The sequence below is a fragment of the Dendrobates tinctorius genome, unplaced genomic scaffold (genome assembly GCF_039654945.1).
Source record: "Dendrobates tinctorius isolate UK_male_01 unplaced genomic scaffold, ASM3965494v1 ptg000014l, whole genome shotgun sequence".
Classification (NCBI taxonomy): domain Eukaryota; kingdom Metazoa; phylum Chordata; class Amphibia; order Anura; family Dendrobatidae; genus Dendrobates; species Dendrobates tinctorius.
The window spans coordinates 15,580,168-15,600,706 of NW_027361682.1; the positions used below are offsets into that span (position 1 = coordinate 15,580,168).

Below are 20,539 nucleotides of genomic sequence, written 5' to 3' on the forward strand. Positions count from 1 at the left end.
CAACTTTGACTAGAATTATAAAATGCTGGTTTTAACCTGAAGTAATTACAGCTATTCTGCTGTGGATTTTTTAAGCAAGTACACCAACCTCATGCGGTCTAAGATATCTAGTTAACCATGTATGTAATTTGTATTGTGAAATCTAGTAACGGATCTGCTTTAAGTAAGGCAATCAATGAATGAAATTATGACAAATTCTAACCACAGATATTGGAGGAAATTCATCCAGCTAAATGCATCAGATTTCAGCCAAAACACCTGTATTTCATGACTTGTAACCATATTTATTATGTATTTTAGACACTTTATGTTTCTGACATTTTTAGTTGAAATGAGGCATGGCCTAATGTGCAACAGTGTGAGAAAAAGGAGTTGTTAAGTTTTTCGCAAAAGTGCTCCAGTTCTCTCCCTCTTCCCAAGAAAGATTTTATGTTTGCCAGATATTTTGGCACAGTTTCTGCAAGTGTGCTAAAATGTGGTTAAAAGGTTATAGACAAAAAATGATGTCCATTTTTTTCTTTGAACAAAATTTAGTGAACCACATGCAACCTTTTGAAAAATTCCGCACAGAAGGAAAGTGACTTAAAAAACAATATGTACAAAGAATGAATCGGACCCACAAGCCTTACTCTTACCTTCCCCCCCCCCAAAAAAAAGGCAATAAAAATGATAGATAGATAGATAGACAGATCAGACAGCATGACCCATAAATCTGGCACATTCTCAGACTGTCTTCTCCATCTGTGGGTTTTTTTCTGCTGCCAAAACCTGCTCTCTTTGAAGTAAAAACGTTGCGCTCAAAATCTCGTTTTGTGGCATTTTTGCAGTATTTTTTGCAGCACCTATTTTGGTGCAGATGTTTTATAAAGTTAAGTTTTATTTGCCAAAAATGCATCGTTACTTCACCTTGTCATTGCTTTCTATGAGTGAAAAATCGCTGCAGTAAAGCTGAAAGTATTGATGTGCCACGGATTTCAAAAATGTCGCAGTTCTCAAATTCGGTCTGGAGAAAAAAAACAAGCGTGTACATGAGACTTCTGAATCTCACAGCTTTTGCTGTTACTGTAAAAAGCAGCTCATAAGTTGCATAAAAAAGCTGTAAAAATCCTTACAATTACACAGCATTGATACATGTGCCACATTGTATATCAGTAACTGATCTAATTTCCCATAAATGGCTTCCTGCACTAGCCCCTTTCTTGCCCGCCCCAATCACGCAAACATTTGCCGTTTCATTCAAAGAGCCACTTATGCATTTTTTCTGTTCTCCAACGTCATCAGATATTAATTGCCCCATTCTTCTTTGGTAGACGTACTGAATAATATACTTTTATCTGAAGAAGACACTAGAGCAACCAGTCTTTCTCCAGAAAATGAAGTCAACGAGGAGGATGACGTTGATCTTGAAGAAGAAGAAGAAGAAGAAGAGGAAGAAGAACTGGAAGAGGTAGAAGAGGAAATTCCCAATGATACTACCAAGCGAGATTCTGTATTCTCTAACACCTCCAGACGTTACGTGTACTGGAGCACGCCAAGTAATGTACAAGAGGAAGCCAACATGACCAACATCTCCAACCACTCCATGCAATTTGTCTCCAAACTCTCCAGTTGCGTAGATAGTGGATATATTGAAGACAGTGATGACAGTTCTCAAGAGACACTGGAAAGGGTGGATTACCGAGAAGAAAAGGTCAATCGAAAATTCACTCAGAAGATCTGTAAGCTTTTTAGACCCAAGAACCATTTATCTAAGGGCAAGTCAAAGACTGATTTAAGTAATTCTCCCACCCATTCTATGACAGGATCTATGTCCCACCTGCAGAATATACCGTTAAGACGAGCCGGTAGCTTATGTACACCCCAGGTGAAACGAGTGCCAGTGAGGTCAAAAAGATCTCAGTCGCTTCCCCAACATGCTCTTGGCGCTCATATCTGGGAAATTCAGCAGAACCAAAAGCTGGCTTTAAAAAGAAGACCTTTCCTGAGCTCAAATGAGGACTCCAAAGCTTCCACGCTGAGGGTCGTAGTGTTTGGTTCTGATCGAATTTCTGGAAAGTTGGCTCGAGCATACAGCAACCTAAGGTGAGTACCAATAAATTTCTGCTTCCTGTTACCTAAATTATGTAATGGTGGAATATAATCAAATCTCGTGAGACCTTGATATCACCAAGTAATGTTTCCTTCCTTCAGGTTGAAAGAAAGTAAATGTCCAATGCTTACACGGTTCTTTAAGCTGCACCTGTACTATGTGCCAATAAGAAGAAACAGTTTTTCCCCAGCTGTAACACTGACAAACACAGACTCCCCCTTAAAATCTCCAAGTCCATCAGCAAAGACTATCCCAGAGGTAATGTGTACTTAGCAGAGATAAACAGTCCATCTTCAACAGTGCATTGTGTGATAGATTACAGAAACTCTGGTAAATAGCAGAACTGTGAATGCAGCTCCTGATGTGAATGTTAGGGGTTTTAGCCCAGCTTCCAGCACCAGTGCGCTCCTCTTCTGAGCCACGTGACAGCTATTCTGACTCGCATAATCATACTGTGCTCCACGTGTGAACCAGCAGTCACTATTACAATGTAAGTCTACAGAACCTCGTTCTGACACAGACTTACTCTGTAAAAGCAATGTCAAGCTCGCATGTTGAACCCACTGTAATCCAGTGAGCAGGAATAGCTGTCATGTTAACTCAGAAGAGGAACAGAGCTGTGCTGAAAACTGGGGAAGACAGCGATCAGTAAGAATATGGCACACTTACACTACATTACACACACATTGACACAGGTTCAGCTAATATAAAAATGATTGGGCGTGCTTCTCCACTTTTTTATTTTTCATATCACTATAGTTTTAAAAAAAAAATTATAATTTTCACACTGGCCATTAGGCCTAATCTAACATTTCCCGTTGGGTACAGGGGCATTAGCAGTTATAGACTGATTCAGACCCTATAGCATTGTATTGAAGCATTTAAAGGGAACCTGACAGCTGATACATACTATCCCAACCTCGGGCAGTATGTATCAGACACTGGCTGCATGAGTTCAGACAGGTATGTATGACTCTGGAATGCAGCAGCGTTTTTAGAGAAAAACATAATTTAAAAGGAGATGCCTTTCTGACTAGTGTCCTGTGCAGCTCGGTGCCCGGCGGCTTCTCACCACCTGCTCCCCTTGAGTGGCAGGTCTCTTGCCGCATACGTCAATCACAGGCAGTGAGCAAGAAGAAGCCACCGGGAATCCGTCAGTTCTATTAGTCTCCTGTGAGGCTCAGTTCCTGGCAGCTTTTATAGTATGTTTTTCTCTGACACCGCAGTATTTCAGAGTCAAATATACATGACTACAATCATTCAGCTTAATGTCTGATACAGGCCACCCATGGATCAGGCAGCATATATCTGCTGTCAAGCTCCCTTTAAGGGCATGCACTAATAAGGGCAAAGGTCATTGTCAAGGTAGGTGGAGGAAGTGAGCTATAACATCACCCATTGTGAATGTTTGATTCTGTGTTATCTACAGTATATTGAGGTGTTATCAATAATTATACAGGAGAAGGAGGAGGGGAGCTGTTACATCATATATTATGAATGGTGGATCCTGTGTTATCAACTGTATATAAAGGTGTTATCATTCATTGTACAGGAGGAGGAGGTGAGCTGTGACATCACCTATTGTGAATGGTGGATCCTGTGTTATCTACTGTATATAGAGGTGTTATCATTCATTGTACAGGAGAAGGATGTGAGCTGTGACATCACCTATTGTGATCGGTGGATCCTGTGTTATCTACTGTATATAGAGGTGTTATCATTCATTATACAGGAGGAGGAGGTGAGCTGTGATATCATCTATTGTGACTGGTAGATTCAGAATTATTTACTGTAAATAGAGGTTATCAGGCAATGTACAGGAGAATGTGGAGGTGTACTCTACTGTATATAAAGGTATTATCAGTCATTGTATAGGAGGGAGAGGAGGTGAGTTGTGATATCACTTATTGTGAATGGTGGATCCTATGTTTTCTACTGCATATAGAGGTGTTAATAGTCATTATATAGGAGGGGAGGAGGTGAGCTGTGACAATGTAAGGGAGGTCCAGGACTGTAGTCATGGCCAGAGACAATGAAACATTTGTGTCCCGACATTCCCTCACAGAAAACTGTATTCCTCTTCTCAGCGTACCTGCATCTCCAGTTTGAGGTCCCCCTGGGCGCTACCCAGGTGGCGACGGCCCTTCTTCCAGGTGCCCACCAGTAATGGAGACACAGTCCAAGATAACTTGAACATTTTCTTTACTTAGAACATCACAAATTATATTCACAGTTGGCACATCATGAAATTCACATTCAACTGCACTTGTTTCCTCATCTTTCCCTACTTCGCTGATGCTTCTGTGAGGCACACGTCCGGACCGGACTGTCTTAGACTGCTCCCCAGATTCTTCCTGGTCTAACCTCGTCATGATGACAATTCCTTCTGCCTGGTTCGCCCCAGACTCGAAATCATCAGCCACCCAGTTTGGTTGCCTCTGGTAAAGCATCCAGCCCGTCTGTACCGTTCCCTTCAAAGCTCCAACTTCCTTCAGTTCCTCACTCCAACCGACTACCGCCCTAAAGGCGTCCGCCCAGGCTATGAGTTGCCACATCTTCCTTCTCCTGTACTGGCTCACTGCAGTGATGCCCAGTGGCCATGGATAACGTGGGCTGCAGCTACTTAACGTTGCGTGGCTACTGAGCCGTCCTGGGCCTATAGCCCATGTGGACCCTGGCCCTGTCTAACTTCCCTTCTGCTCTAACCTTATCTCTCGGCAGCCCCTCATACATTTAACCCTATACTACTCATACTACTCACTACCTATTCTATATACTAGAGAGCCCCCTCTAGTATCTAACCAAGAGTACTACACTTTCCCTATGCTATACATGAAACATTACTACACTGTATACAATCAGGAACATAACCACACAGTAATGGTAATACCCAGAAGGGGTAGCAGTACCATATTATACATTAGGTATTACATAGAACATGTAGCAATACCAGTAAGCAAAAAGGCATAAATACAGCAATGAACATTATTAAACCAACCCCTTTACACTCCTTCTTTCTTTAAATTTGGTCATTACTGACCAAACACGTTTAAAACTTTAATAGTTTACAGTAGATACTCCGCACAGGGAGAATATATGAGGTAGTTACAACCGGTACGCACCGAAGTTCGTATCCTACGCATGGGACAGCAGTCCTGAGGATAAGCTCCCCCCTTCCTTTGAGGGAAGTACAGTTTTTCCAGTGGTTTCCAGTTAAGAAGACAGTCTCTCCTTTTTCAGCAGAATGGGCGCAACAAAAACAAATAGTCCATAGGATCCAGGTATAACTCCTAGCTCGCAGTCCTCCAGGCCGAGATGAATAAATATGAGAGAACCAAAAGAACTGCCTTTCATGGCCCATTTCGGCCATACAACTTAGCACTCAAGTTTTCCTCCACCTTGAAGGACGCGGAACAGTCCCACAGCATATTACATGAACAGCGCAACATGCACAACACACCTCTTATAAAACGGACAAAGTTTCAACCACACGATTTCCACGCCTTCTGCTTCAGTTCCCCATATTCTGGTATGGGCCGCAGAGGATCCCGCAGCCGCAGAGTCCACAGCCCATCCCGACATGGCAGCGACTGCAATGCCAAAGCAAACAGATTTTCTTCTGTTTGAGCAGTACAGGGCATGTCCAGCTTTACCCCAGCATCGGTCCCAGTTTCGGTTCCCAGCACCTGGTGGCTGAGTGTCAGGTCTAGTGGACCACTCTATGGGGGTGAAACTGGCCAAGCCCAGCGGAGCCGGGGTGTACTCACCACCTCCCTGTAGAGCATCCTGCACACCCTGGTCCCACGGCTGTTGTCTTCCTCCGCACCGAGCGATCCGACTCCCAGAAGCGCAGCATGGTACCGCTCTGTTCTTCTGGCGTGAGCCCCTCTGGGGCGTTCTCCATTTCCATTTTTTTTACTCTTCGGGGCCTGGCGACTTCATTCTGGCTGTTGAAGAGGAGATTCAGGCCCCCCCACGATGACTCAGGCGGCTGAGAAGATTCTGACTCCACCAGGGAAAGTCCAGCTCTCAACTGACATTCTAGTCCCCACTTCTCCATCCCATCTCTCTTCTCCAGCAAGTAATGACATTCTCCATCAGTCATGGCGCATCCCTTCAGAGGAGACCGCCCTCGTCCTCTCCACCCATTTGTTGGTAATCACCGAAGGGGGGGCAGGTTCTTCTCTTCTTCATCCGCACCCACCAGGGGCGGACCAGGGCATACTGACAGGCAGGTTTTGGCGCCAAAAGATGTCGGCAACACCCACGAAGGACGTAGTTTCCATTGTTGTTTACTTCTCCTCTGCCATCTCCCGCCAATTCCATAGCCGCCATCTTGGTCACAGTAGTAGTGTTAGACTTTCTTTTCAAATAAGCCAAGTCCAACTCAATAGTCAAGTCTAGTGTTGTCACAAAATCGGTAGTAGGCAAGTCCAGTGTTTCATCCACAAAATCTTCTCCAGATACAGCAACTACTTGCTCTTTCTCCCGGTCATCTTCCAGGGGCACAGCAGTCGCACACACTTCATCAACTCCTCTTTCTGCGTGTTCTCCACACTGCGAGGTAATAGCATCCTGCCAACTATGCCAAATGTAAGAGAGGTCCAGGACTGTAGTCATGGTCAGAGACACTGAAGCATCTGTGTCCCGACCGTCCCTCACAGAAAACTGTAATCCTCTCTCAGCGTACCTGCATCTCCAGTTTCAGGTCCCCCTGGGCACTTCCCAGGTGGCGAGGACCCTTCTTCCAGGTGACCCCCAGTAATGGAGACAAAGTCCAGGATAACTTGAATGTTTTCTTTACTTAGAACTTCACACATTATATCCACAGTTGGCACATCATGGAATTCACATTCAACTGCACTTGTTTCCTCATCTTTCCCTACTTCGCTGATGCTTCTGTGAGGCACATGTCCAGACCGGACCATCTTAGACTGCTCCCCAGATTCTTCCTGGCCTAACCTCACTATGACGACAATTCCTTCTACCTGTTTCGCCCCAGAATCAAAATCATCAGCAACCCGGTTTGGTTGCCTCTGGTAAAGCATCCAGCCCATCTGTACCGTTCCCTTCGAAGCTCCTCACTCCAACCGACTACCGCCCTAAAAGCGTCAACCCAGGCTGTGAGTCACCACATCTACCTTCTCCTGTACTGGCCCACTGCAACGATGCCCAGTGGCTGTGGATAACGTGGGCTGCAGCTACTTAACGTTGCGTGGTTGCCGAGCCGTCCTGGGCCTATAGCCCATGTGGACACTTCGGGCACCCTGGCCCCGTCTGACTAACTTCCCTTATGCTCTAACCTAATCTCTCCGCAGCCCCTCCTACACTTAACGCTATACTACCCACTACCTATTCTGTATACTAGAGTGCCCCCCTCTAGTGTCCAACCAAGATTACTACACTTTCCCTATACTATACATGAAACATTACTACACTGTATACAACCAAGAACATAAACACACAGTAATGGTAATACCCAAAAGGGGTAGCAGTACCATATTATACATTAGGTATGACATAGAACATGTAGCAATACCAGTAAGCAAAAAGGCATAAATACAGCAATGAACATTATTAAACCAACCCCTTTACAACATCATCTAATGTGAATGGTGGACCCTGTGTTATCTACTGTACAGAAAAGGAATTGTGAGTGTAATATTAAGCCTAGTGCCCAATTTGTGTTAAATTTGTAGATTTTTGTTTCTTCAATACAGATAGCTATATGGAAAACTGCAAAAAAAGCATTTAGCATGAAAACCTTATTTAAGCAATAGGTCATGTTTGAGGACTACAAAGTCACATGAGAAGAAACCTTTTAAAAGTTTAACCATGACCTAAATGCCATACTGTCCTCCACCAGGACATGACAGGAACTGAGGAAAGCACTAACGACATCTCTCACTACATTGGGATGTTGGATCCATGGTACAAACGGAACATCTTGGGTCTGATGGATCTTCCCACATCTGTCCTCTCTCAGGTAATTAATAACAATGAGCTACTAGAGGCCATAGAAGGCAATTTTACAACTTTCCATATGACTTGGACTCCTAAGTACATGGCAAATCATCATATATGTGACAAAGCCAAAGGGCAAGGTAGACCAACACTGGCCATGAGGTATGATTATTTCTTGGTTAAATGTAATTTTTATTGAAAATTGTTGGTACCATGAATAATGTGGAGATAGATGAGACTTTAGCGGTGCTTCGATCAGGCAACTGAATGCAATAAAATTGATAAGCGATGCTTCTCTTCCATAATCTCCTGTAGTCCTCTACACCTGAAAATGGCTTAGTAGAGACACAAAAGATGCCCATCCTTGCTGACATGGTGCTGTATTATTGCCGTTTTGCCAACCGCTCTCTACTTCTCCAGTTGTACCAAGCCGAGGTAAGCACGATTTCCATCAAACAACTGTCTATAAAACGTTCTATAATGCACCAAAATCTCCTCTGCATGGTCATAATGCACTCTGAACATCAACATCAATGTCTCATATCTCAGTAACCAAAAGACAAAAAATAATAAAAACAATCTTGCATTCATTCTCTTCTGAAAGAAAAGAACTGTCCTCTCCTTATTTAGAAGTCTTTTTCTGGCAATTTTGGAGCAGAAAATGTGAGAAAAAAAACGCCCAATGATATATGATAAATAATAATTTCTATGTAAAAACAACTCGCTGTTTACATGTCCAGGCTTTTCAGCTTCTTTTACATATTTTTTTCAGCGTTTTCTTCATTGTTTCAATGAATAAAAAAAAATGTCTGGAATACAGCTGAAAAAAATAGTCGCCAAATAAATAAAATGTTAAATAAAAAAGCCAGCAATCAATCAATTAAAAAAAAATTGTAAGAAACAACCAGAAAATGCTAAAAATAAAAAATCTCCAGGTTTTCAAAACTCTAGAAAAAAGGATCAATTCTTTAGGCATCTTCTGCTTTAAAAAAAAAAAAATTTTGAATGCCTGAAATGGGGCCAAAAAATGCGCGCAATCTCAAAATTTCACTTGCAGTGCCCTGTCAAACCATACGGAGTGCTGTTTATAAAGAAACATCCACTAGCAACACACAAAAGCTCAACCCTGAGGTCCATCTTGTCTAAGAATTTACAAATGGGAAAAGGCATAGTAAAGCTCAATGTAAGAATGCAGAACTATTTAAAAAAAAATGATATATGGCATGTCCCATTTTCTTTGACCTTTAGATCACATTTGATGGTGGCAGAAAGCAGACAGAGGTTTTCATCCAATCTCTGGAAATGGGGCATTCTGCAGCATTAAGAGCTATCAAAGCTTCAGGTAAGGAGTGCTGTGAAAGGGGTTATGCAAATAGTAAAAGTTTGTATGAAAATTGTATAGACCCAGATTCATCACTTGCGTTTTTTTGTCTTGTGGTATTCGTTGCTGATTTTTGTGGCAAACTCAATAAAAATAAAAAATGTTGCATCTTCTTAGTGCAAAAAGTTGCATGACCCTTTATAATGTTGCATTTTGGTCTTTAAATAAAAATTAGACAGATTTTGCACTCAAGTGAGTACTGGAGTACAATTGTGCAAATAATTTTCAAAAAGTCACAACAGATGAATTAGGCGTAAACATGGCGTAAATATGCTCACATTGCCAAAGAATAAAAAAAATAGATGAAACCAAGTAAAGCTAATTTAAAAAACAAAACAAATCGCAAATCAATTAATAGTAGAGGAGCAAACCTAAAAGTCACTATTAGGGCTCACTCTCACTTGCGAGAGACTCGCACGATAATCCAGCACTGCCGCTGGCAATTGGACCGGAGCGGGTGGCTACATGTATTTCTATGCAGCCGCACGCTCTGCTTCTAGTGCCGGCGGCAGTGCCGGGTTTTCATGCGAGAGACTCACACGAGAATCGTGCGAGTCTCTCGCAAGTGAGTATGAGCACTTAGGGAAGAGTCAGAGTGGGATGAGGATCGCAACAAAATGTTCTGACTGTCCATCGGCACTCCTCACCCAAGCATGACAGTGCCATAGAAAAACATGCCATCACACTAGGGTCGAGAGAGCTGAAGGCCAGTATGAGCATTGCGTTACGATCCTCATCTGAGCTATACGAGAGTCTGATTCTTCCTTAGAACAGTTTTTGCTCGAGAAAAAGGTGCAAAATCAACAATGAATCAGTTCCCATAATCTGAACTGTTTGGAATTTGTACCAATGAGTGTTATAAAACTGTAGTCAAAAGTTGGCCACGTGGTGATTTAGTGCTTTCTTTTAGGACCTGGCTGCAAGAGACTAGGGATTGATGGAGATCGAGAAGCAATTCCCTTTACACTACAAATTGTTTACAGCAAAGTAGGTATAAAATCCATATAAAAGTTCTCCAAAAATGGAAAGGACAATCAGATCATAGCATTGTTTCTATAATTTTTCAGTCCAGCGTAAGTGGCCGGAGCAGATGGAGTGATGGAGAAAAGTTGTGTACATCTGTAAGCCTTAGAAAAGCGTGCAAGACATTTGAAGAACTTGGTGAGGGACTCAAGATGTTACAATTAATAAAAACATATATATATTTTATTTTCTGGAAATGTAAATTTAGGTGCTTAGAAAGACTTGTCCTCTAATTTTTACTTCTTAATGCACCAGAATGTCTAAAATTTTATGGAAGGCAGTGACCTGAGATCTCCAGTGGTGATATTAGTGTAGTGTTTTATGATGTAAGGAGGGAAAGTGGAAGGTCTCTTGTGAATGAAGAAACAAAATCTCATGCATCACAAAAAAATATTTTACTGGTCGTGGATTAAACCTTGGAGACAGGACTGTATGTGAAAATTACTATAATTTCTCTTGATAATTTAAGTATGCAGAATGCTTTCTTTTAACGCATCCTGGTGTAGAAATAATAATGTGTCAATTTCTTTTTGCTAACATTTTTTTTATAGATTCCAAACTGGAATGTCTAAATCTCACTGTACGGGAAGTAGTGAAAAGACAGAACTCCAAAACAAAGAAATGTTTTAATCAGGTAGGAACCATATTAGATCAGAAATTACCAATTTTTACAGCATAGTTAATATACACATAACAATTTCATATAGTTTATGTGCTCATTTAATTACAGTAGCATGTAAAAGTTTGTGCACCCCTGGTCAAAATTACCATTATGATGAACAGTTAAGTAAGTTGAAGGTTAAATGATCTCTAAAAGGGCTAAAGTCAACGATGACACATTTGCATTTTAGGCAAAAAAAAAATTGTCATTTTTAACATTTTAAAAATTACAAAAAAGAAAATGGGCTGATGCAAAAGTTTGAGTACCCTGCGTGGTTAGTACCTAGTAGCACCCTCTTTTGCAAGTATCATAGCTTGTAAATTCTTTTTATAGCCAGCCAAGAGTCTTTCAATCTTGTTTGGGGGATTTTCATGCAGTTCTGTGAGATTCCCGGGTCGTCTTGCATGCACTGCTATTTTGAGGTCTAGCCACAGATGTTCAATGATGTTCAGATCAGGGGACTGTGAGGGCCATTGTAAAACCTTCAGCATGCGCCTTTTGAGGTAGCCTATTGTGGATACTAACATCCGTATAGGATCATTATCCATTTGTAGAAGCCATCCTCTTTTCAACTTCAGCTTTTTTTACAGATGGTGTTATGTTTGCATCAAGAATTGGTTGAAATTTCATTGGATCCATTCTTCCTTCTACCAGTGAAAATGTTCCCTGTGCCATTGGTTGCAACACAACTCCAAAGCATGATTGATCTGTGCCCATTTTTCTCCATAAATACCTTTGATCAATGTGGACAAAGAGTTCTACTGTAACCTCATCGGTTCACAGGACTTGTTTCCAAAATGCATCAGGCTTGTTTAGATGTTCTTTTGCATTCTTCTGACACTGAATTTTGTGGTGAAGATGCAGGAGAGATTTTCTTGTGATGACTTTTACATGAAGGCCATATTTCCGCAGGTGTCTCTGAAAAGTAGAACAATGTACCACAACTCCAGAGTCTGCTAAATCTTTCTGAAGGTCTTTTGCAGTCAAGCTGCGGATCTGATTTGCCTTTCTAGCAATCCTACTAGCAGGTCTCACTGAAATTCTGCTTGGTCTTCCAGACGTTATCTTGACCTCCACTGTTCCTGCTGACTGCTATTTCTTAATTACATTTTGAACTGAGGACAGGACAATTTAAACACAAATTGCTATCTTTTTATAGCTGTATCCTACTTTGTGGGCCTCCACAATTTACATTTTTACATTTTCCTAACGGTGATAGTGAACAATCCATAACCCTAAAAGGCTAATTAAGGTCTGAAACCTTGGTCAAAGCTATCTGAGCACAAAATCTCCAAGGGTGGTCAAACTTTTGCATCAGCATATTTTCCTTTTTGTAATTTTTAAAATGTAAGCAACAACTATATATATATATATATATATATATATATATATATATATATAGTGGTGTAATGACCACTGTGTCCGCTAGGGGGCACTGTGTGGATGTCCCAAGAGAGAGGATGAGTGGCAGAATCCTGAAGGACCATTATGTATCTCAAGGTGGGTGGCCTTGAGATGGAGACTTATGTGTGTGTGTTGATCAGCAATGATATTGCTGAGGTGTTGTTCAATGTATCAGGGAGAAGTCTCCAGGCAGCTGGGGAGACGGACGGACCCAGTTACCTACAAACCCACCCAGGGGGTGTGTTCGAGAAAGTTGTGATAAAAGTGTGTGAATGGTTCAAGGACCTGTGATGAGGTCATAGCCATGTGACCCGGTGGGCGTGACTACGGACCGTATAAGGTGGCCAGGGTAGGTCACATGTGGTGAATGCTGGGACCCGGTTGGTCCAGTGTGGAAGGTCCCGCTGAGATGGGGCTTCCTGGCTAACAGCCTGTGAAGTGGCTGTGAATAATGGCGACGTGTGCCTGTTTGTTCCCTGGAGGGAATGAACGTGTGCAGCATGGTGAAACAGCATAAGGAAACCCTGACAGGGTGAGATAACTTGGGGCTAGGAAGCCTGCGCATTGAACAGTGCATAAGTTAGATGACTACAGGATAACAGAGGGAAACTCTGTAATGGACGCTATGCTGATTATATGCTGTTTTCTGTTGCTTTGATGGTTTATGATGCTGAATAAACTGAAGGGACTATGATTGTTTTGTGGAAAACCCGTGCCGGATCTGGTTTTGTGGCGGCTAAGCGAGTATCCCTTACTTGAATGACAGCGCTACCTCACAATTGGTGGAGAAAGTTATGGGCATTGTTGTAGCCTTGTTGCTAGAAGCAACAGAAGAGAACTGCAAAGTTTCGGTTGCTAAGGGCAACGGGTTCCAAAGGCACATGTTGCAGTGCTGGAAATGCTGAGCCAGGAGGGCTGACGATTGTGAAAGCCGTGTGATATACTGACAGCAGGTCAGTCAAAGAGACTGGTGATTTCCAGGGTGCCTCTGTGGATAAGAGGTACCCGAGGACCTGTGTGGCCGACACAGGTAACGGGCAGGTGTTCGTGTGGTACTGACCTGGGTCAGTGAGCAAGGTCCTGGATGGTCAGTGTTGGGAGGTTCTGGGAGAAGAATCGGATCCCTGGAGCACGTGGTATGACCTTGGACCTGGTGAGGCGTGAGTGTTGGGCAGTCTCAGGCGGAGACGGATGTCCTGAAGAGCACCCGCTGAGCCCCTGGACCTGGTGAGGCCGGTGTGTTGGGAAACCCTGGGAAGAGGGTCGGCTCCCTGAATAGCACCCGGTGCGCCCTGTGTGTTGGACGGTCTCAGGAGGAGATGGAACGTCCTGAATAGCACACAGACAGGACACGTGAGTTTTGAGTGGTGTGTTTTTTTTTCCGCCTGCGGTGGCTCAGTGGGAGTCAAGAAGGTGACAAGCGGCTTGCTGTAACTCAGCAGGGTTACGAAGGGGGCAAGCGGCTTCCTGTAACTCGGCGGGGTTACGAAGAGGACACCAGCAGCTGCGTGTGAACAGCAGCCGGTGGTGTCGGTGATCGGTGACAGCAGGAGCTGTGGTGGTGCCAGCAAAGACTTGTGTGGTATCATAAGAGACACAAACTGTGTGGTGTCAACTGTGGTCTGAGAAAACCGGTATAACGGACATGAGAAGATCCCAAAAGGGGGTGGAGTCCCAGAAGGGGGCGGTGACCCAAATCGGGGTGGTAGCCCAAAAGGGGGTGGAGTCCCAAATTGGGGTGGTAACCCAAAAAGAGGTGGAGTCGCAGAGGGTGGCGGTGACCCAAAACGGGGTGGAGTCCCAAATTGGGGTGGTAACCCAAAAAGGGGTGGAGTCCCAGGAGGGGGCGGCGACCCAAAGTGGGGTGGTGGTCCAGAAAGGGGCCGAGTTTGAAGAAATGACAGCACTGGGTACCTCAGTGGGTATGTCTGGGAAACCGCAGTGTGTGTATGACTTGGTCAGAATGCGGGATATCCTTTCTGGATAGTAACGATGGGCCGCAGGTGTGTACTGTGAAGCTGCGCCGGAAAAGAGTCTCTGGTCGGCTGGACTCAAAGAGTCAGGTGACTCTGACAGGAACTTCGCTCACTTTCTGGCTGACTGAGAAAATGATCCAGGTTCGCTGTATACATGGGGTCATGGTGAACTATGGGGTAGACAGAGTAATGTTTGACCCATCCCATAGCGTTGAGTGCCAAGGGAGTGGGATAGCACGGGACTTAGTCTATGCCTTGGAGAGGGGCCGGGACTTTGTTTTGTTTGATGACGTAGGGTCGGACGATGGAGACGTTTCGACTGCGGGGCCAGCAGATATTGAGACCGTGGCGGCTCCTGACATGGACAGGTCAGAGATAGAACTGACTGGAAGAAGAGTTACATCTGCCCAACGTACAGACCTGACGTCTTGTGACATGACGGATGGTGGGCTGGGAGATGAGACGACTAGACTAGACACACGGTCAGAGGGTGACTGGAGGATTCACTCGACTGATAGGGCTGACCCACTGGTACCCATTGAAGATATAATTAGAGAAGTGGTGATACGACACATGATGGCCAAAAAGGAACAAGACCATGAGATACAGTTGATAAAAGAGACAGTGGAAGAACATCTCGAACGAGAAAGGGTCCTGAGACAAATGGCCGAGCACAGGGTGGAGGGGCTCGAGAAAGAAGTATTGGAGCTTAGAGGTCACCTGTCAACATGGCAAAACGTGAACAAGACCCTTAGGGAAGAGATGGAAGAACTCAGAGGAGTAGTAAAAGGTCTTTGGCAGGAGAGGAAGTTGGACGAAGACTTACCGCGGGTGAGCACGACTACGGACCGTATAAGGTGGCCAGGGTAGGTCACATGTGGTGAATGCTGGGACCCGGTTGGTCCAGTGTGGAAGGTCCCGCTGAGATGGGGCTTCCTGGCTAACAGCCTGTGAAGTGGCTGTGAATAATGGCGACGTGTGCCTGTTTGTTCCCTGGAGGGAATGAACATGTGCAGCATGGTGAAACAGCATGAGGAAACCCTGACAGGGTGAGATAACTTGGGGCTAGGAAGCCTGCGCATTGAACACTGCATAACTTAGATGACTACAGGATAACAGAGTGAAACTCTGTAATGGACGCTATGCTGATTATATGCTGTTTTCCGTTGCTTTGATGGTTTATGATGCTGAATAAACCGAAGGGACTATGACTGTTTTGTGGAAAACCCGTGCCGGATCTGGTTTTGTGGCGGCTAAGCGAGTATCCCCTACTTGAATGAGAGCGCTACCTCAGAATATATATATATATATATATATATATATATATATATATATATACACAGAGTATATATATATATATATATATTTTTTTTTTTTTTTGCCTAAAATACGAGGGAAATGTGTCATCTTTAAGTCTTTCAGAGAAATTTCATCTGCAACTTGCTTACCTGTTCTCATAACAGTAATTTTAACCAGGGGTGTTCAAACTTTTACATGCCACTGTATATGAAATTGAAAGGACCCTGTCAGGTCCAACATGTCCCCAGAATCACCAGCAGTTGTGACTACATATCTAAATATCCTGCCCAACAGTCCCTTTATTATAATAAACTCAAACAGAAATGAAGCTTTTGACTAGTCGATGTGCTTGTAGTTTACCCAGTCTAGTAGGCCCACTTAGCATGTTATCACGCCCCCATGGATGTGATAACATGACTTACATTGCACACACGCGGGGCTGCTTTCCTTCCCTACAGCTTCAGAGAGGCGCACTGTGCACGATAAGAAGTGCAGAAGACTTCCAATCACGTGCAGTGCTCCTCTCTGAAGCCAGGACGCGAACACTCGGCTTCAGAGGCTCAATGTAGTGAGGGAAAGAAGCTGGTGATGACGCTGGAGCTTGTAAGTCATCACAGGGGCATGATAACATGCTAAGTGAGCCAAACAGACTGGGGAAACTAACACCCCATCCACTAGTCCAAGGCTTCATTTACATATCATAAACAGACTTTACAAATACTTTTTCCAACGATCTGTTTTTGTGTTTAATTTAATAAAGGGACTGTTAGGCAGGGAATTTAGATATACCTACTATAATTCTTCCCCCTATGTACAAGAATATAACTACTATAATACTGTCCCTATGTACAAGAATATAACTGCTATAATACTGCCCCTATGTACAAGAATATAGCTACTATAATACTGCTCCTATGTACAAGAATATAACTGCTATAATACTGACCCTATGTACAAGAATATAGCTACTATAATACTGACCCTATGTACAAGAATATAACTACTATAATAATACTGCCCTTATGTACAAGAATATAACTACTATAATACTGCTCCTATGTGCAAGAATATACCTACTATAATACTGCTCCTATGTACAAGAATATAACTACTATAATACTGCTCCTATGTACAAGAATATAACTACTATAATACTACTACTATGTACAAGAATATACCTACTATAATTCTTCCCCCTATGTACAGGAATATAACTACTATAATACTGCCCCTATATACAAGAATATAACTACTATAATACTACCCCTATGTAAAATAATATATCTACTATAATACTGCCCCTATATACAAGAATATAACTACTATAATACTTCCCTTATAAACAAGAATATAACTACTATAATACTGCCCCTATGTACAAGAATATAACTACTATAATACTGCCCCTATGTACAAGAATATAACTACTATAATACTGCCCCTATATACAAGAATATAACTACTATAATACTACCCCTATGTAAAATAATATATCTACTATAATACTGCCCCTATATACAAGAATATAACTACTATAATACTTCCCTTATAAACAAGAATATAACTACTATAATACTGTCCCTATGTACAAGAATATAACTACTATAACACTGCCCCTATGTACAAGAATATGACTAGTATAATACTACTGCCTATATAGTAATCTAGTACTGCTCCTATGTATGAGTATAGTCCTTATATATAATACTTGTCCTACCTAAACTAATTATCTTCCATTCCTTTCAACAGATCAGCATTTCACAAATAAAAGTAGACAAAGCTCAAATCATAGCACAGAACGGTGGGACTTTTCCCTTGTGCTTGGACCAAGATGAACGCAAAATTCTTCAGCGAGTTATAAAGTGAGTCATTGTGTGTACAGGAGGTCACAATATCTAGTTCATCATCAGCCATGCGTTCAGCATTAGATTAGCAGATCAACAGTGCTTGGAATTTTTACATGAAAGCACAGAAAGTCCCTATTAAAATAAAAGACACGTATATATCTCGCTTAGAAAATATATATAAGAATAATTTAAGGTGGTTTCCTCACTGTAACAATTCTTTCTTATGGCTGATACAGATGACTAATGTGGCGGTAGTTTGGCAGAATTTTCAACTTGACTGAGGGTCTCATTACTTGAACTTGCAACATCATATATGCCCATGATCCTGGAAATTCTGAGCCAGGTATTGTGGCCTTAAAGGGATTGTCCACTCTTTGACAACACAGCTTGAATGCCAGTAGAGGATAACCCCTCTAATATGGATGCTTATGAGTAGTGATGATAGAGCACTGACATGCCTGAGTGCTCGATACTCGAATCGACCATGTCGGACACTTGAACGTGCTCGACTCGAGTAGTAAGCATAATGAAAGTCAATGTGAAACTCAAGCATTTTTCAGGAGGACGTACAATCTTGCTCTCTGCTACAGCTCACAAAGAGTCCAGCTGACAGAGGCTTCCCTGCATCACTAATTATGAAACCACATTTTGGTTGTCTGAATGATCCCTGAAGCCGATTGCTGCAGGTCCGCCTTTAGAAGTCATCACCGATTATATATTATTGCCGGCAATAGATGCTGTTGCTCGAAATGCTGGGGGCTGTCCCTCCAGGAGAATGGTTGTCCATAAACTGGATAGGATAGATCTGTAAAAGCCACAGTTTGTTGCCAGCTCTGGGTCAAAGTGTAGGTCTCGAGAGGAGGACATCATATTTAAGGTCTATGATTCAACTAAAAATGGTTTGGAACATGTTACTAATGACAAGTAAATTTCCTTGTGCTCCAGGTGCGAGGTGTCTCCATGCTACAAACCTGAAATCCGAGACTTCCGTCATATCTACAGGCCTCACTGGTCACAGACCTCCCAGGATCAATTCGGCTCCCTTTTGTGTTTGCCGGTGGCAACGTTCAGTGGTGCTCAGCTGTAGATGGAAGTCGTGAAGATAGTTCGCCTATGTCCTCAAATCATCGATTTTGAACTGTTTTCTATTTTATGATTATTACTCTTTTTGTATAGTGATGTACATAAGTGGAAACGCACCTTCTTTACGGTACAAGCATAGGATCAGAAAGTGAGTTGGAAGAAATTCTGCTACTTTGTTGATTGCTAATCAAGATGAACATTGAAAAAGAAAACAAGACAAGTGCAATAGTGGTGGAGCTTTTTACTACTGATGGACAAACGGTTTTTCACAGTGGCTCAACGTTCTTGTTGAGCAAGTTCGATAAATAAAATGATCTTGCCATAGTCAGCAGCTCTGTGTTCTTAGAATTTATAAGGCCTGCATGGAAACTAATCAGATTGTACCTTACAACATAGAAACAAGTCATTTAAAGCGTTATTCCCACATTCACATTATTTATCACAAGCACAGCATCAGCATAACTATATAAAGAATAAACCTAACATTAGGTTTCTTACTTGTACCTTTGTGTATTTTTTCATCTACCTTTGCCCTCTTTTCTTCTAGCTCAATAAAGCTGAAAGAGCAGACATCTTGTTCTCTGCTAATACTCCATTTCCTAGCAGCACCCTGCTTCTCCTCAGTGCTGCAGTGTCCTGCAATCTGCTCTTCTGTGTATGCAGGTTCATAGTAACTGAACAAAGCAGTTAGATAATAAATATACAAAGATTTCTCATGTGATACATGTAGATAATGCACTCATGTCGTATAACATAGACCTATAAAGCCATATACTTTAGACTTTCATAAACCTAATCGCCCCCGTAAGCACTGTGCATGGGTGACTTAAGCCTTAGGACTTACAAAAGCAGGGGGGGCATCATTAGGGCGTAATTACTGATAAACTATGCAGATTTGTAAAATTACTCTTTTTATCAAAAGATGATGTAGATTATTAAGAAACTTATTTATGATTTTGGGAATAACCCTTTAAATTGTTGCTCATTTTTGATTTGCACCAATTTTTCCCTATGAAGCCCATCGTCTTTGTAAATATGTTGATTCTGAAGACATACTCAGCACTTATTTTTGAAAATTGGAATTGTTCCTTTGTGTTTTTATGTGTATTTATTATGTTCAGCTTTAAATATTATAACTTTTGTAATTATGAAATTGTAATTTTCTTTTGTGGTTTATGTTTTTATTTTCTTCCGCCATATATGGATATATAGAATAATATTTTGTTTCATACAAAAAACAATTTTTAAAAATATTTTTAGGAAATGAAAAATAATTATTAAAGGGGTTTTCTGTCTTCAAAAAACATATGTCTCCCGACTGCAGTTTGTTGGAAGAAAAAAAACCCTGCCCATGTCCACTGCCACTGCTACCGGTGTCTGTTATTGTCTGCAGCGCTGATATCGTGTCTACAGCACCACAGCCAATCACTGAGCTCAGCGGCTCTGGCGGCTTTTGCTGTCAACTCAGGGAGGGGCTCAGCTCACTGATTGGCTGCAGCACAGTCAATGTGATGACAGTGCTGACAACAAACTAAAGACACAGAGAGCAGCATTGATGATGCAGTGCTGGACCTGAGGAGGGTGAGAAAATCTCAGTTTGCATGTTTTTAAATCAAACTGCAGCCAGGGAAGTGCTTTTCTGAAACTGGAAAACCCTTTTAAAAAAAGACAAGTTACCAGATTAAAAGTGGCCAGATTTTGTTCTTATTTTGTTCCCGCTGCTCCCCTGAGTCATACAATTTTGTATTATTTTTGTTAAATCCATCATATGGTTATAAAAATATGAGCCTTTTAATTTAGACAAATTGTTAT

General features: G+C 42.2%; 1 protein-coding gene across 1 annotated transcript in view; it reads left to right on the forward strand.

Moving 5' to 3' along the window:
* Nucleotides 1-19,809, forward strand: part of PIK3R5 (phosphoinositide-3-kinase regulatory subunit 5) — a 142,556-nt gene extending 122,747 nt beyond the window's left edge. The window contains exons 11-20 of the mRNA XM_073559671.1: nt 1,311-2,082; nt 2,191-2,347; nt 7,956-8,075; nt 8,369-8,488; nt 9,302-9,395; nt 10,345-10,421; nt 10,502-10,595; nt 11,009-11,091; nt 17,547-17,659; nt 18,590-19,809. Of these exons, the coding sequence (XP_073415772.1) occupies nt 1,311-2,082; nt 2,191-2,347; nt 7,956-8,075; nt 8,369-8,488; nt 9,302-9,395; nt 10,345-10,421; nt 10,502-10,595; nt 11,009-11,091; nt 17,547-17,659; nt 18,590-18,731 (1,772 nt within the window). The 3' untranslated portion in view covers nt 18,732-19,809. The remainder of the gene's footprint in view (nt 1-1,310; nt 2,083-2,190; nt 2,348-7,955; nt 8,076-8,368; nt 8,489-9,301; nt 9,396-10,344; nt 10,422-10,501; nt 10,596-11,008; nt 11,092-17,546; nt 17,660-18,589) is intronic.
* Nucleotides 19,810-20,539: the final 730 nt, after the last annotated feature.